The sequence below is a fragment of the Micrasema longulum genome, unplaced genomic scaffold, assembly GCF_059751315.1.
Source record: "Micrasema longulum isolate JH-2025_06_02 unplaced genomic scaffold, ASM5975131v1 h1tg000406l, whole genome shotgun sequence".
Classification (NCBI taxonomy): domain Eukaryota; kingdom Metazoa; phylum Arthropoda; class Insecta; order Trichoptera; family Brachycentridae; genus Micrasema; species Micrasema longulum.
In genome coordinates, this window is record NW_028277606.1 from 1,213,576 (window position 1) to 1,230,409 (window position 16,834).

General features: G+C 33.9%; 2 protein-coding genes across 5 annotated transcripts in view; one reads left to right on the forward strand and one right to left on the reverse strand.

Annotated features, from left to right (window-relative positions):
- The window catches only part of nw (narrow), a 57,471-nt gene extending 41,795 nt beyond the window's left edge, over nt 1–15,676 (reverse strand). For both annotated transcript variants that reach the window (XM_088226093.1, XM_088226095.1), the window contains exon 1: nt 15,507–15,676. In XM_088226093.1, the coding sequence (XP_088082219.1) occupies nt 15,507–15,564 (58 nt within the window). In that variant the 5' untranslated portion in view covers nt 15,565–15,676. The remainder of the gene's footprint in view (nt 1–15,506) is intronic.
- LOC148281813 (cytosolic carboxypeptidase 1-like) overlaps nt 1–16,834 on the forward strand; it is a 205,160-nt gene that overhangs the window by 95,436 nt on the left and 92,890 nt on the right. The window lies entirely within an intron of this gene.

Below are 16,834 nucleotides of genomic sequence, written 5' to 3' on the forward strand. Positions count from 1 at the left end.
TTTTATTGAAAAATGACTTATCTTACACCATTTTGTGAAAAGGACCGAAATTATATTGTTACAATCAGTATGTGTAAAGTTTCCGCCAACCAAGTTTTGTAAAATTTCCATTGAAAATAAACGTAAAAATGGCATTTTAAAAAAAAATAGAGCATTAAATAACTGATATGTACTGCAAACTTGTACTGCACTAATAATAAAAAATATTTTAATAAAATAAACTACTTTGAGCGACGTCACCAGTTCATGTGAATCAACCGATGATAAGAGAGTTGTAAACGATTTCCGGGTTACGATAGGTCAACGGACCAATCGGCCGAACTGACCGAGAAGAAGCCGAAGAGAACTTGAGACGTCACACGTGGAGTAATTTCAGAAATACAAAACTGAAAAAAGTCGTAGCCCGGTACCTATGTGTTATATAATAATTAATCTCTTTTTTTGTCCGCATTTACTTTTAACAAATGTTAGTTTTTCGTATTTGGATTCGTTTAAATTCGAATCGTTTTTTTACATGTTAAATTATTTGTCAGGTAAAAATGACCAACTCTCAAATAGACGCGGTAAAATAGTCGAGCAATTGATCTCGTTCCTATCTTTAGTGATATGTCCTTGTCTGTTATCATTCTACATAAATTATACAGATACATAATATGTACATTATTAGCTATGTAGTTGGACTTACAAACTCAGCTGGAGAGTATTTCTACTAAGGTAGTGCTGCGTAACATATCAAATACTATTATATATATATATATGTTTGGATAATTTATATAGCGCTATTTTTGTGAAAATCACCTTATTCTGTCTCCTTCCAAACTCATACCCTGTTTCTACATTCCTCATCATAATGTGTATGGCACAAGTACTTTTATAAATAATTTCACGTGTGAACACCAAAAAAAGATAAATTTTAAAGTAAATATGTGCATTTATATATTTGTAATTTTTTCAAAAAAGTACAAATTCCGACGAGTTTGTTTTTTTGGTTGGCTGGAAGATATAGAAGAAGCTCCTCAAAGTTCGTGTATTTTTTTTTACTTGAACTCTTAATAAAATAAATAAATTTATTTATCCAACGAGTCAGTAAATTTATTTGTGTATTATAAATGTTATTTCATTTGTTATCTACCTATTATTTCTTGATTTGACCATGTATATACTGACTATTGATGTTTCATTATTACGTAATTAAAATATCTAAAAAAAAATATTAACATGTCCTGACGTTTTAAGGTATTATAAAAGTAAAAAAAATACAGTTTATTATTTGTTGTGGTATTGTAAACACCGTATCAGAGGTCTGATACTCGATCCCCATTTTTTTTAATGTAATTTTATACAATTTAAGCATTCTCTTATAAACGTTGAGACGTTTCTAGCTTTCCAGAGACTTTTTAGCAGCTCATTTAACGCTTTTAAGCCTTTATAAAACTAGTTTTTAGTTCCAGGCAGTATTATCTTAGAAAGCCTGACATCGTATCCAATTTTCGTTTGATGCTTGTAAAAGTCCTTGAACTTGAAACTTGGAATAAAGAAACTTTATTCAAATTTCATTGACATTGACGACTCCGTAGTGTGATGGCTAATACCCGTATGCAGAGACAATACTTAAGGTGAGGAAAGTACATTCTAATTTCAAATGCAGAGAATAACCCGAAGGTGAAGACAATAGAATGTACTTTCCTCACCTTAAGGTTTGTCTCTGCATACGGGTATAAGACTCTTGCCTCACACACCGATCATTCCGAGTTCGATTCCCGGTGAGATCTCAGAAATCAAATGTTTTTTATTTATTCTAGGTGTTCTGTACATATCCAGTCTAGTCTGCCAGTCTGTAGCACTATCAATGCACGACACTCTTTCCTCTATCGTCCTTGTTCAAACCACTTTTTTTTTCATCTATTGATATATTTAACATGCCCCTTAATTTATTTAAAAATTAATTGAAACTCATTATATCTGGCTGCAATACACTCCCACTTGCTGTTTAATGATTCACACGCTTACACACACTTGAACTCTCTCACTTGTACACTTACTCTCATACAAATACACACAAAAACACCAATTTACATACGCACGCACACATTTAAAATGTTGAAAAAAATGTACACAAAAAAATTTCACTTGTATGAATTTTATTTAGAAACTTTGCTGGTCGTCTGTCTTTCAATATTATCTTTTTTATGTTTTTTAATCATTGTTGGCTGTATTTTTCTGTAAAATAAATAAATATCCGATTCACCGCTAAGATTAAGCTTCCTGGCCTATTATTATTATTATTATTTGTTATAGGCAGGCAGCCTTTGCTGATGCGCTTATGTCTCGTGTACTGCTTTTTGTCCAACTTTTTCTTCCTTCAAAAAAGCATCCAAACGGTTTATGAACTAGTTGACCGAAATGGAATAGACAACTAGACATAGTAATTTATTCCAGTCTGAAACTACCCTACTAGAAAGGAATTTTTTTTTGGGATTGAGGGGAATTGGGGACTATGGAGTTTCCAATTATGACCGCATAAATTTGTGTTGGGATATAATTGATACATCTCATGCAGCGGGCAGTCATAGTAATTATTGAGTATCTTATTATAATTATAAGTTTTAATCAAGTCCCCTCTCTTCCGTCGTTCTTCCAATGATGTAAGTCCTACTGCTTTCAATCTACCGTGGTAAGGCATCCATTTGAGTAATTTGGGGATTTTTATAGCACATCTTTGAACTTTTACCAATAACTCGATGTATTTGGCAAAGTAGGGACTCCATACTTGATATCTATATTCCAATAAAGGTCTTACAAATTTTAAGAAATATTTCTGGAGTTATATTTTAGATTGCCTTTTTAATCAAACAAATTATTGACTTGGCTTTCTTGGGAATAGATGTGATGTGGGCTTCTTATTTTAAATCCATTCATATGATTATGCCGAGATCTTTTTGATGCTTTACGGGTTTGAGTTGGACACCACCCAAAAGATAAGTATACATGGGGTTGTTTTTGCCTATGTGAAGAACGGTACATTTTTCAGCGTTTAGCATTAGCATTTTTCGTTTTTCAGCGCATTATGTTGGAAAAAAAAATAGGCTTATTATGTCGTCCATTATTTATATGCATATGATTAGGTGCTTATTTCTTGAGTAAATAAATCAATGTATTAAGAGGTAATGTTAATATTTACACTATTTATCGTTAAGGACTCAGTCATAGTAAGAAAATATTTGCATCGCGATTCAATATTTGACCAGGAAAGATTATTGACTCAGATGGCGGGAAAAGGTGAATAACTTTTTTATAGTTGACGTCCATTAGAACAGAATATTTATTTAAGAGAATGATTTTTTACCGAATGACACACAAAAAGAGTTTTTGTCTTACCTTTTTACAGCAAAAAAACGATATTTTATTATTCTTTCTCGAAATCAAAAGCAAACTTTGATGTTTTATTTTTTATAGTGTTTTCTTTCCATTTTATAATATTAGTTTATTTAAAACTTCAAGTACAAAGAATAAGTACTTTGGCCGCCTTATTGCTAAAAGCAATATCTTCCAGCCAACCAAAAAACAGATTGATCTAAAAAAAGAGATTGGTCAATATTGTGTTCAAAAAAACAAAAATATATACCAAAAGATTGGTAAATAAAATAAATAAAAAAACATAAATATTCGAAAATAACAGCTATTTTTCATTGGGTGATAAGATAATAGGTATGCAAAAACAAACACAAAAAACACTATGACAAAAACCCAAAAAAAAAATTCCCACAAAGGCATGGCCTGTGAGTGGGTATACAATACTGTATGCAAAAATCCGTTACACCAAAAGTTTTTTTGAATAAATTTTCTTTCAAATTCTGATTTCTACCTTGCTGATTTTCGCCCCTAATGATGTATGGGGCACTTTATCCGGTACTTATGTGCCCCAAGAACAGCATTCAAACTAATTTTTCATGGACTCGTGCATGGTAGCTTAACGCGCTTTCCTATACCTAAGTATGCGGATTAATTTCAATTTTTGAAAAAAAAAATGTAAGTTCTTATTTTTAATTTTATTCCATAAACCTAAACATAAGAACTACCCTTCTTAAAGATGTCTAATATTCCATTTACTTTTCATCATTACTATTCATGTAATGTCCAAACATCCCTTATATTATTTATCATCATCATTCCTTTATTCACACCTAATGGCGCATAAGGCACAACATTAGCACACCAATCAGCGCATCTTGATCATTAGTTACATGACGGCATCAGATTGATGCTTCAAGTGCCAGTCCAGGGACTATTAAACATAGCAGCGTATAAAAAGTTTTTAAAATCAATATTTAATGTCAGAATCTACGCCAAAACCTCTTGAATAGTAGACACACGCTAACCACCAGGCCACCAGGCAAACTTTATTTATGAATATAATACCTATATTCACGAAATCTTGGTTTACCTACACTTAACCCTTTCAGACCTGAGTTAATTCCTGTGGATAGAAAAAATATTTTTTATTTTGTGTACTAAAGGATTTTTTTATTAAATCTTTGATGCTTTGGAAATTGTTTAACGTTCATTTTTAAACAATGGGTCTCAAAATGATAATCAACCGACAAAATGAGTTTAAAAAATGTTATTATATTGCAGTTTATTTTTATTCAATCAAATTAATTTGATTTTACTGAAATGTGCTTAAAACCTGCCTTCCGTATCATTTATAAGAACGGCAGGAATTCGCTTCAAAACAAAAAAACTAGCCAGCAGGATTATTCTGTCAGTTTCCTTTTGGAAGTTAGTTCGTTCGTCATATACCCCAGTGGCGAGATGTGATTGATTTTATAAGTAATCCAGAAAAAAGTATCATTTATTTTTACCTACATGTAAGTACATAAAATATGTAAGTATTGTAATTACAAATGACTATTTTTTATGTGGTTCTGTAAAAATCATCTCAAACAACGATTATTATGAATCACGCGATATACGAGTACGTAGCTTTATTCTACACAATTTTAATACAATACATTCAACAGTAACTGTCAACACTGAGCACTGGCCGATTCCTTTCAAAATGAATAATGCCAAAAACAACCACTGCGAACGCCACATGTCCTATGTGATACATAATATGTCAACGGTATCCTATCAAAGAAAAACAGTCCTTTGGAAATAATGTTCGAAATACTAATTTCCAAATAGAGAATCTTCAAATAATATTTGTAATCTGAAAGTTTGTTTTAGTACTAAAAAAGCTGACTTAGGTTAAAGATGTAAAATATAGTGTACTTTTTTGTATGGAGAATAAGCTGAGGTAATCGGATAGTTTCATCGTTCACTAAGAACGGGCTGGGCGCTCGGCGCACTTCATAGATATTTTTTGTATGAAGATATAAATGGCGGTGGTGATTTATAATAAATAACAATTATTTTATTTATTTCCGCATAAACATATTTACTATAAAACATAATTATCGAAAGTCAAATATAATGGTAAGCTGTGCATAATCGCTTATTTTGACGATTCGCCCCTGATATATCCATCTCATTCTAACGCATCCAAAACCATATTTCGCTCTCGTTCCCTTTCATGCGATACGAATGAATTTACGAAACGAATTAGTTGCAGCATAAGGCCACAGAAGCTAACTGTCAAAGTTAAAAACAAATTTTTCGGTGTAATGCTTGTTACCGAAGTATACTTAAAAATAGAAACGTAATTAGGGGTTCCAGTAATTAAAAAATAAACTCGCTGCTTTTGAATTTCGGTACGTACAAAAGTAAAAAAATCTTTAAATTCGTGTATATTTGAATGAACACCCGGGCTGAAGGGTTAAGTCCTTTAAAATTGTAGAAGGTCATTCTAACTCCTAAAACATATAGCACATATGTGGTATATACTTTGTTTTATTATATAGGCCACTGAATCCTTAAAACTTCCAGACTCAGACGGTGTATTCCAAAAAAACAGAACAAAGCACAGTGAAGTCAATTTAGTACCGTTTGCCTTTTACCGCGTGGAGGTCAAGAAGATAAATTGTTGAAAATCTCGTTCGTTTTTGTTTATCTTGTCTGTGCATATTTGCACGCGATCTTCGGAAGGCTGGAATATCAGTCTCCACCTGTCTGAGACGATGGTTCATCCTAATTAATTATATCTGGCAGTACCTGCCATATTTCGTTCAGTTTATAAATAATTTTAATACGTTTTGCCGAATCCATTAAGCACATCCTAATAATAAACATTATGTGTTGTATATTTATATGAATACTAGCCCAAACGTTGGCTTGCCTGCCATAAGCTGGTTCAGCAATCAATTTTTCGATATTAGAATTTTCCACCAATCGGGTCCAATTGTGAATCTAACACACACGGAAAATGTCATCAAAAACGGTCCAGCCCCAGGAGTTCAGTGACATACACACGTACAGAAAAATTATATATTGACCTTTTTTTTTAAATCCAGCCTTTTGCAAATGGTTCAAAACGGTTTTACGATCGATATTCAGCTCCTGGGCGATGCTACGACTGCTAACATGACGGTCTATCTCGATATTTTCCATGATATTTTCGACGACAGGCCTGCCAGAGCGTGGTGCATCATTCACCTCCACTACACCAGAACGAAATCGCCCGAACCACTGTTGTGCAGCACGAACCAAAAGAGTATCGGCCCCGTATACATCACAATTTTTTTGTTCGCTTTTTACGCGTTTTTCCCTTTCAGGTAGTAAAAAATGTAAAATATGGCGAATTTCTTCCTTTGAGAAGTTCATACTCGACGCACGATAGTTCACGACTGAACCGAACAAGTACTATACTGTCAAACAAGCGTTTGTAGTATACACTCACACCTTTACAACGCTGTATTGTATGATCCGCTGTGACCAATAATGAACGAGATATATTTAGTTGAAAAAAAGGGCGCCAAATACAAAATTACTTTTTCCCCAACCTTACATAAAAATTGCGCAAATAATTAGAAAAATGGGTAATTTTAAACAACAACTAAACATCTGATAATTTGCATATTTATTGTTCTTTAACTTTGTATCTATAGTATTTACGGCCATATTCAATTACATCACTTACATATGAAAAATAATATATTTTAAAAACTGAATTAACAGAGGCCTAATTCTGTAAGCTAATTAGTTTCATAAATTCATTATTATCGTATGAGACGGAACGAGAGCGAAATATGATTTTGAATGCGTTAGATTGAGATGGATATATGACGAACGAAAGAATTTACGAAACGAAATTGTGACAGAATAAGCCTTTAGAACAAACATGGACAGTAATATAATGATACCATAATTCCCTTTCCACACCTTATGGTGCATAGTACACTAATCGCAGTGTATCTTGATCATTTTTGTTTTAAGAAGGTAAGATGAGTCATATGATTCAGATGCCAGTCCGAGGACTATAATATATTATACAAGTGCAAAATCCCTTTTTTAAATAAATATTTTATTTCGACGATTTCAGGGATTGAACCCGAGACCTCTCGCATGGTAGGCACACGCACTGACCATTACACCACCAGGCGGACAATAATGGTATGCGATATATTAAAAACGCGATCTACATATCTGTGTGTGGGGGGAACAATTGCAAAAGTCAAATAAATTTAATACGAATGTTGTTTGTAAACATTCAAAAACAAACTTTTTCATACATAAATAAATAACGTCCATCCATTTTTAAAAAAATGGATGGACGTTATTTTTTTATGTATTCGTATTTTCGGTGAATGCAACCCTGGTGATGGATAAAAAAAAACATTTTTGCTACTAACTTTTTTTATTTCATAAATTGAAGATTTTATGGGCTATAAACCTTCTCGTGGCAAAGATGTACATTTATCTGAAAACCGCAAGTAAATCGGTAGAGTAGTTATTCAGTTCATCGAGGACAACCATTCGAACATTGCCTTTTATTAGATAACATTTCGTACTTAGTCCTTACCACGAACAATAACCTTATTTGTGTAAGATGCCGCTATAGAGATTAGTATGAACAATCGGTGACTTTCAATGGCAGAACCTCCGCACTCACTACACGACCAGCTCGCCTACCGTGCCCTATACGGATATTCCGTAATACAAAGTAACGCCAAGAGGCCCCTTCGCGATTATGTCCCTTATTCACTGGAACATAATTCAACTTATACTTCTGACACCACAATGGCCACTAATTTAGAGGATCGCTTGAAACAAACAATGTCCTAGGATTTCAAATTAAATCGTATCGTTTTCTAAATAATTGCGCGATCACAGTTTTGAAATTTTTGTCAGCAATCGCGTAATGTGTTAAATTATATACGAGGGTCGTTTGATGGAAAGCTAGCCTTCGATAGATGGCGTTACGTGACAAAGATTGAAAGTTTGGAAGTTTTGAAAGTTTGGAATCAATGAAATATTATCAGTAAAAAAAAAAGAAAAAAATTTTGGGCCTATAAAATATACATGTCTTTGTGCGAGCCTTGTTTTACATTGTGGTATTTCTAACACGCGATTCCTTCTTTGACTTGGATCTATTTGAATTACTTGTAAATAAATTTTGGTTCGTAAATATATATTTTAAACATTAAAAACAATACCGTCAAACGACCCCCGTACAATATTAAAGCTTTCTTAATAATAATAATAATAATGGTTTTATAAACAAAGCAATCTCTAAACCCAAACTCAAATAACTTTTTACAAATTTATTCAACTGAACTCGGGTTACGGTTTTACAATATTAGGCAATCGGTACATTCAATATAAAAATAAAAAATAAACTTTTTCCGAATTCAGAGTTTGCGATATACCACATGACCCATCATCTAGTATGAATTCTAGTTAACGATTTTAATGAATTATGCTATTTTAACGAATTGGGTTTAAATAGTATATTTACATGCTATTGAAATGTTAATTTTTGAAGATATAATAAATTATGCTTGTCCTATACCTAATCATTTGAAGAAACTGTAAGTAATAAATATGATTTATTATTGTTGATCGTCCGCCTCGTGGCGTTATGGTCAGCACGTTTGCCTACCATGCAAGAGGTATCAGTTTGGATTTCCAACGTTGTGAACACGAAAATATTTTTTTACTCTAAAATATTTCATTTTACCTTCATGTAACAAAACATTCGCGATTAGTGTACCAATGCAGCGTCCTGTAAACCATCAAAAATTGCTATGAAACTATAAAGCCACCAAGTACAAAGTAAGTTGCACAAAAGTTTCAAATAAAGAACATCTACGTTATTATACCTTTTCCATATTCACAATTAATTCGATATTGATTTTCTTTGTGAAAAAAATACTGTTTGCATTTTTATGATTCACCCATATAATTAAATTTTTTGGGCCATTTTCAATTCGTATTATATTTTGGTTTATGGTTGTTATATAACATATTTTAATTATTAATCTATTTGAAAAATTCGTTTATTTATAAGTTTTAGTATGAAATTATCCATCAAACTTCAAATGAAAAAGGTCTGTACCTTGACACTAGTTTTTCTAGTATGAAAAACGGGACACATTATTTTCCGGTAAATCTTGTATTTTTTTTTCCTTTGTGATACGAGAACGCTGCAAAATTTAAAATATCTATTTAAAATAAATTATTTGCAACCCTACATTTCAAGTCTATAAAAAACAAAAACATATGAAAAGCAAAACTAAACTCGGTTTTATTAATGTAGGTGCACAATTTATGAAAATATCGAAAACCGCAACACGATCCTCCTACCTTCGTAATACTTAATAGCGGATCTAATATTATCAAACCATCGATTACACTCGTTTCATGTTTTTTATCCTTGTTAGAACGTTTTCCAGAGGATCCCTATAAAGTTACATCACACGTGAATCGCTTGTAAGGGCGGGGCGGGACTGGGCGGCCAGTTGCAAACCAGTCTTACCATAATTCCTCTTGGAAATATGTTTAGGTCGTTCCGCCGGAGTCGGTTAATGCCGGTGCTAAAAATAGCCCTCTGAGGTGAGGGCTGTCGGACTACGCCATGCTAGCTCCGAGGGGCAGTTTACGCAAACTATTCAACTGACACCAATACTCTCACTTCTGTACCGTACCATGCAGCGTGTTTGAAGCAATTTACACAAAGTATTTCATTTACACCATTACTCTCACTTCTACACCATGCATCTTTTGAGGGGAAGTTTACACAAAATACTATCAAACCAATATCAATACTAAAATATGATAACTCCTATATCAATATTCTATCTTCTACACCATACAATCTTCGAAGGCCGGGTTAAACATAGCATGAAACTATTCAACTACAGTCAATACTTTGTCTTCTATATCATACAACCTATAAAGTGCAGTTTATGCGTACCAATAAACTATTCTACTAATATCATCTATACTCTCACTTCTACACCATAAAGCATCTAAAGGACAATTCAAACAAATGTGCAGACCATTCAAATATTTAATAAACTTTCCTTATGTGTGCGTGCCATAACTTTATAAAATAAAATATTCTAGTGTTCCTCCTAACACCAACTAAATTTGTATATTTACTTAGTTTACTGACAGGCACTAACACATTAACATTGGCTTATTTAACATTCGAACGCACTGAGCCAATAGACTATTTTACTACTATCAATATGTTTGCTTCTATTATTCACAGCCTCTGATGTTGAGTTTAAACGTACCAATAAACTATTCAACTAATAATATTTTATTAATAATATTTACTCTCACTTTTACACTATAACATACAGGGTTTTTTTTACACCATAGTGTTTATAAATCGTGCTTAACATCAAAAATTCAACTTACAAAAAAGGTTCTAGATTCAAACCTTAGTTTTGAAAATTCTAATTTGCAAATTAGCTATCACCTACCTAATTAAAATTACTTGTTTGTACGTGTACTTTAGTCTAATAAATTAATTTTAAATGAGTTGTATGTTCCGAGCTTAAGACATTTTGCTAAAAAATATCAAGACAAATAAATGTGTAATAGAAAATTACCCATTTTTCGTAAATATTTTCGTTTTTGATTTGAGTAATTGAGTATGCAGAAATGTTTTTAAATAAATTTTGTATCCGTATAATTTACGGCATAATTTACAAAAATATTTACGTGGCCTTAAAAGAAAAAATGACAATATTTAACTATAATATTTTCCTCAAAATAATATTTTTTTAAATAATAGTAGCATCTTCCAGCCATTGTTATATTTTTTTTATGTTTAAAACTAGATGACACAAGCGGATGAAACTTAAATTGTACCTTTGTTTTTGCTAATGAATGTAAGTTTACTGATAGATCGGGTGTGTGTAATTACACTCCTGTATTTTTTTTATTTTGAGTTGGGCCACTACTATTCCCGGGGTGCGATATTTACTTATAATTTATTGTAGGTACCTAAGGTAAAATGCAATTTGCATAATTAAGTAGTTAAAATTCTTCGAACTATCTTGTGATAACATTGTTTTTCTATGCGGGTAGCGGGTACTTCATAATTATTGTATGTATTTATTATCTTACTAATTTAAGGTAGGTACTTAGCACATTTATTGTGTACATTTATTTATTCTTTTTTTAATTTGCAATGACGCAACATATGTAGGAAATAATAAATATAAAATAATATAAAAGCATGCATGCACTTGAAATTTTATTTAATAATGACCTTAGTATTTTTTAGCAATGATTTATTTATAAATGTGTGTATGAATATATATGTATGTATGTACATGTTTATAAATCCAATTCAAGTGCCCCGGCTCAATGCGGATTTTCTGTCGAATCGGTGCAAGTTCACATACAAAGGTCGTTACCACATTGTTATTGGTATTTTGTTAACATTTTATTATGTGGTATATCTTTTATCCTGATAGATACAATTATCACACGTGAATTCACAATATTCTAAACGTCCGCATTATTTGTTTATTATTTAAATATAAAATTCCATATTAATCGCTATGAGAAACTTTTAAGAAAAATAAAGCTAATGTTGAAAAAAGGGGAAAAAGATTTCTTTCACTTAAATGTTAATTCTAATATTTTGGGTAATTGTCAAAAATATATGAATGCAAGTTCAAGATACAAGACGTTGAAACGGAAACTACTAAAATCAATAGTATTAGATAATATTTGAAAATTCTTATATATTTTATTTTTTTAGCTTTATAGTTCAAACTTCTGAACTATATAAAGCGTATAATAAAATTTATAAACTAAATTAATACGGATAAAAAAACACAAGAAACATTTTTCTCGTTCGTATGTTCGTATGAAATAAATCATTCTACCTTTTTCATACCGCTGACTTTCTTATACAGCTGCGCTCAGTTGGCGTCAGGCGCGGGCCTCCCAAGTAGTCGCCATTGTGCAGAAATGATTACTATTGCCTCTCCGAGAGAGACTGATTGCTGGACGGGACTTTGGTCCTCATTTCCTCTATTCTCGTCCTCATCCATTGTTTCTCCGCGGCGCACCGGGCCCAGTACCGAAGGGTAAAATGTGACACGGCCACGCGAACACGGGAGAGTTATTTGAACGTGACCACGATCGTCAGATCTGCCGACGTTGGAACTTCTTACTTTTCTCGTGTATTGTACATAGTTGTTACCTTCGCCATTCTAATGTGTGTAAATAATAGCGTATTATGCAAAATAATAACTGTTAAAAGTCATCTTAACTAAGAATTCGCTTTTACGAAAAATTAATAAAAATAACCACATTTACATACAATGGCTTCAGGCATTCTCGCAACGTTATTTTTTATCTCAATTAAAAGCGTTTGTGAATCATTCTTAATCTTTCTATATCTCATTTGAATACAATCCTTTTTGTTTATGATTAGCTGCAAATAATATCCGAATGCTGGTGGATCCCGCGAACCGTACCAACCCTATACGAGAGGTCTCACGAGATAACATCGTCTAGCGAAAAAAAATTAATCCTTTACGTATCACAAATCTCCGCGTTATTTTTTACTATATATTTTTTTACGCATTATCTAGGGTCACGATAGTCCAAAGGCACCTGTCGGTCCGAGATCTTTGTAGTAGTGACTATCGTGTTACGTTTTTTTACTCTCATAAAGAAATCGAACGTGATGTCCGCGAGGGGGTCCTGACCAGTAAAGAGACACGAAGTAAGAAATGTCGGCCATTGAATGGTATCGGTTCGCGATGCGGTTTTTGAGAATCGACACTGTTCGGCGGCGCCGCTCGTCGTGCCAGGTCAGACTGACAAATCGCAGCGCGCGGACCGCTCTCTGCAGCGCAGCGCCAGGAGGAACGCAGAACATCTTCGATGCGATGTAATTACGCAACCAGCGCGCGGCGGGTAACGAACCCCCGCGTGGATATGGAATCACCTCAGTGTAGAGAGCTGGTACTGGGTAATGGGTACCTACCAGGCCGGTACCGACCCGGCCCGCGGCCGTCTGAATACACAAAACCTTTAATTCAATTACATCACTCCATGATGGACATGAGTCGCGTGTTTTCCTAACAAAACATATTTGATAGTGTTATATGAATACATATTTTTGGCATTGCGTGCGAGCATTTAGTACCTAGTAAAAATCAATATCGCATCTTTAATATTAAAGTCATTATTCCCTTTATGGATCTCACCATGCGTGTTCCACTCGTTAGTTGTACCTTTTCACGTGGAATAAAATAGTTTCAACCTTAGTTATGAGTGCATGCTAAAATATGCTAAATCTTTCCAATAACTTGTACAATTCGCGTGACGTATCAATTTCTTCTTTTCCATGACGCAAAGCGTGGAAATGGCATGCAAGAAAGTTGCATGTTTTTTTTAGTTTTTTCAATTAACTTCAGACAAAAATTAATTCAAAGTTAAATGCTCGCTTACGTAATGCCGAAATATGTCTAGCTACCGGAAGATGCTGCATACAGAGAAATAATGGTCTTTCTCTGTGCATGTTAATATGGGTGCATTTCTTTACAGCTACTACATACTAGTTAGTAGGAACAGGTACATAATATACACCTAGTCTGGGATACAAAGGTGACTATGAAACGTGAAAGTTTGTCTCATGGTCCGCTGTGTTATCTCTTTATACATAATACTGCGCATCTGCATTAACATTTTTCAGCTGTCAATTCGAGAAAGTGACTGGCGGTCGGATATAATTGGTATTCCTAGTGAGGAGTCCCTATCCGGGAAGGAGGATGGAAGTCCATTAGAAATGCAAAGAACATCACGGGCCGGATGGTGACATTGTGGTGACATTGTGGTGACACTGCGATGGAACGATGATGCTTTTCGGATCCTGCGTATGGCCTTTGCGCAGTTCCTCCATTCGTCATATTAGGCTGGACATTTTAATTAATACATTCAATAAAAAAGGTGAACGAATAAGGCAGTCTGACGGCCCGTAATTGAAATTATATTACCTCTGCGACAGCCAACCGTTAAAATGATTTTGATTCATTGTTTTTATTTATATTACCAAAATATGATTACTGGACCAAATAAATATATTATAAATTTCATCTGTTCTACTTGTCTTTAAGTTTGAAATAATACATTCATATTTTTATTGATGTTTAACTCTTTTGCAAAACAAAAAACGCGTTTTTTATTGCATTTCCACTCGGTGCGCTATTTACCTTTCATCGCTGTGTATTTTGGGATTTTATTTACGCGAGCTTTTACGTAAACTGTAAGCCACGATTTAATTTTGGCAAAATTTTTATAACAACATACAATTTAAACACAAGTAAGAAAATCAAGGATATACCTGAATAAATCAATTAAAATTTACGTCTTTAATTATAATAACAGCTCATACGGTACATTTATGTTTTATTATTTCAATAATAATAACATTCGAGGATTTTTTTTCTGCGTTGGGTACAGGATTTTTAATAATATTTGATTTATAACTTACGAGTGTGCAAATTAAATTAAACATTTTTTTCGAAATTAGTTTTAACACATACTTTATGCATTACTACCAATTTAAAATTTTTACAAAAAGCAATAAACAAGTTTGTAAGTTTACAGTGTCAAATTTTGAGTTCAAATCTAATGATCGGTACATCACGACTCGAGGATAAGGAGATAGAAATGACACAGTGTTATTTGGAGAAGATATTATTGTGGAATCTTTTCAAGTGCCATTCACCTCGTTACATTTTAGGCAATCACCGATACCACTTGTACATGCTCGGGCACAATGCTTTAGGCCACTATACCACTATACGCTATACGGTATGCATTCATCTGTTCAGTCACTTGAATAAACACTTTTCAGAAAATTACAACCGTTAGCAGTGTTTGAAGAAATTTCAAACAAGTCCCATTGCATTTGTTACGAATATCTTAAGGGCGTAGAAATTATGGTAATATCATTTCGTGATGGTTTCGCGATATTGAAGCAATTTTCGAAACGTCGCAAGATGCGATCTGGGCTTTAATTTGCACTATCAGTATTGCCGTCCGGATTAAGCAGCACGGAGCTGGTCCGCTATGATAAGACTAACCTGCGGTAGCGGAGACCAGGGCAAGGAGTAGCACGCAAGGCAGCAGGGAGACTCTCATCTTTCTTCTGGCTGGCTACTGAACTCGGGGACAACGGAGGAGACGATGGACCGATCAAACCGAAATAAACAGCGGTTAAGTCGTGTTGCGCGCGCGGCGATCTTCGGAATACACGCGACCCGGCGCATGCGTCGGCCCTTATATACCCTCTCCCGGCCCTCCCGCCTGCTCCCGCCCCGCCACCCCCGTCCTCCCGATCTGAGAGCCGCGGATTAGAAAAAAAACCGACGCAAATATCTCAAAATGCATCGTGATAAATAACAAATGGAATCTCGCATGCAGAATACTATGTACGAGCACATATCCGTTCCCGGCGACTTAGAATACGCATGAATACATTTCGTATTTTCAACGTCTGCGTCTATCAAAAACGTACATATTCTTGACGAACAACCTGCTTGCTGTTTGACGTATCTCTTCGTGTCAGCAGTCAGCACTGAAGAACAAACATCGTTTTTTAAAAACTAGTTTCAAATATATTCAGCGATATAAATTATCATCATCATTCTCCTTTCCGCACCCAGTGGTACATTGGGCACATCATCATCGTTATTATCGGCGGCCTCCGTGGTGTAGTGGTCAAGACGCTTGACTCACGCACGGAAGGTTCCGGGTTCGATTCCCGGTGAGAACACAAAAAAAAATAATATGTGAATTTTCGCAAGCCTGGGTGCTCTGTGATGTAATTCACCACTGTAATTAGGCCTCCTGGCCTGTTGTGGTGCAAAAAAAAAAAAATGTAATAATAATGTAATAATGTAAATTATTATTATGGATAACTTATAGAGCGCCATTTTCGTAATATAATACCTCAGGGGCTCTTTCAAAGTTTTTATACAGGGTGTTCTTTAAACCCTATCACATCCGAAACCACGATGATCAGTATGGGCAAGAATACATAATAGCATATTAAAAAAAAATTTTAGAAAGTTTTTAAATAAAATATTTAAAAAACAAATGGTTGCTTACATCTGCAGGGAAGAAGCGAGGGGGGCGCGGCCGTGCGGTTGACAGTGTATCAGGCTCCCCCCTCGTTTCTCTCCTGCAGAAGTAAGCAACCATTTGTTTTTTACTTATCTTTAATTTTTAAAGATTTTAGTCGTTCTAAAAATTTGTTTTAATGTGCCAATATGTCTACTTGCTCATACTGATCATCGTGGTTTCAGATGTGACAAGGTTTAAAGAACACCCGTATAAATAAATCAATTAATTAATGTTACCTTTTTTAATTTGTAATTTAAGCAAAAAAGTTTACTTTGTTATCACATGC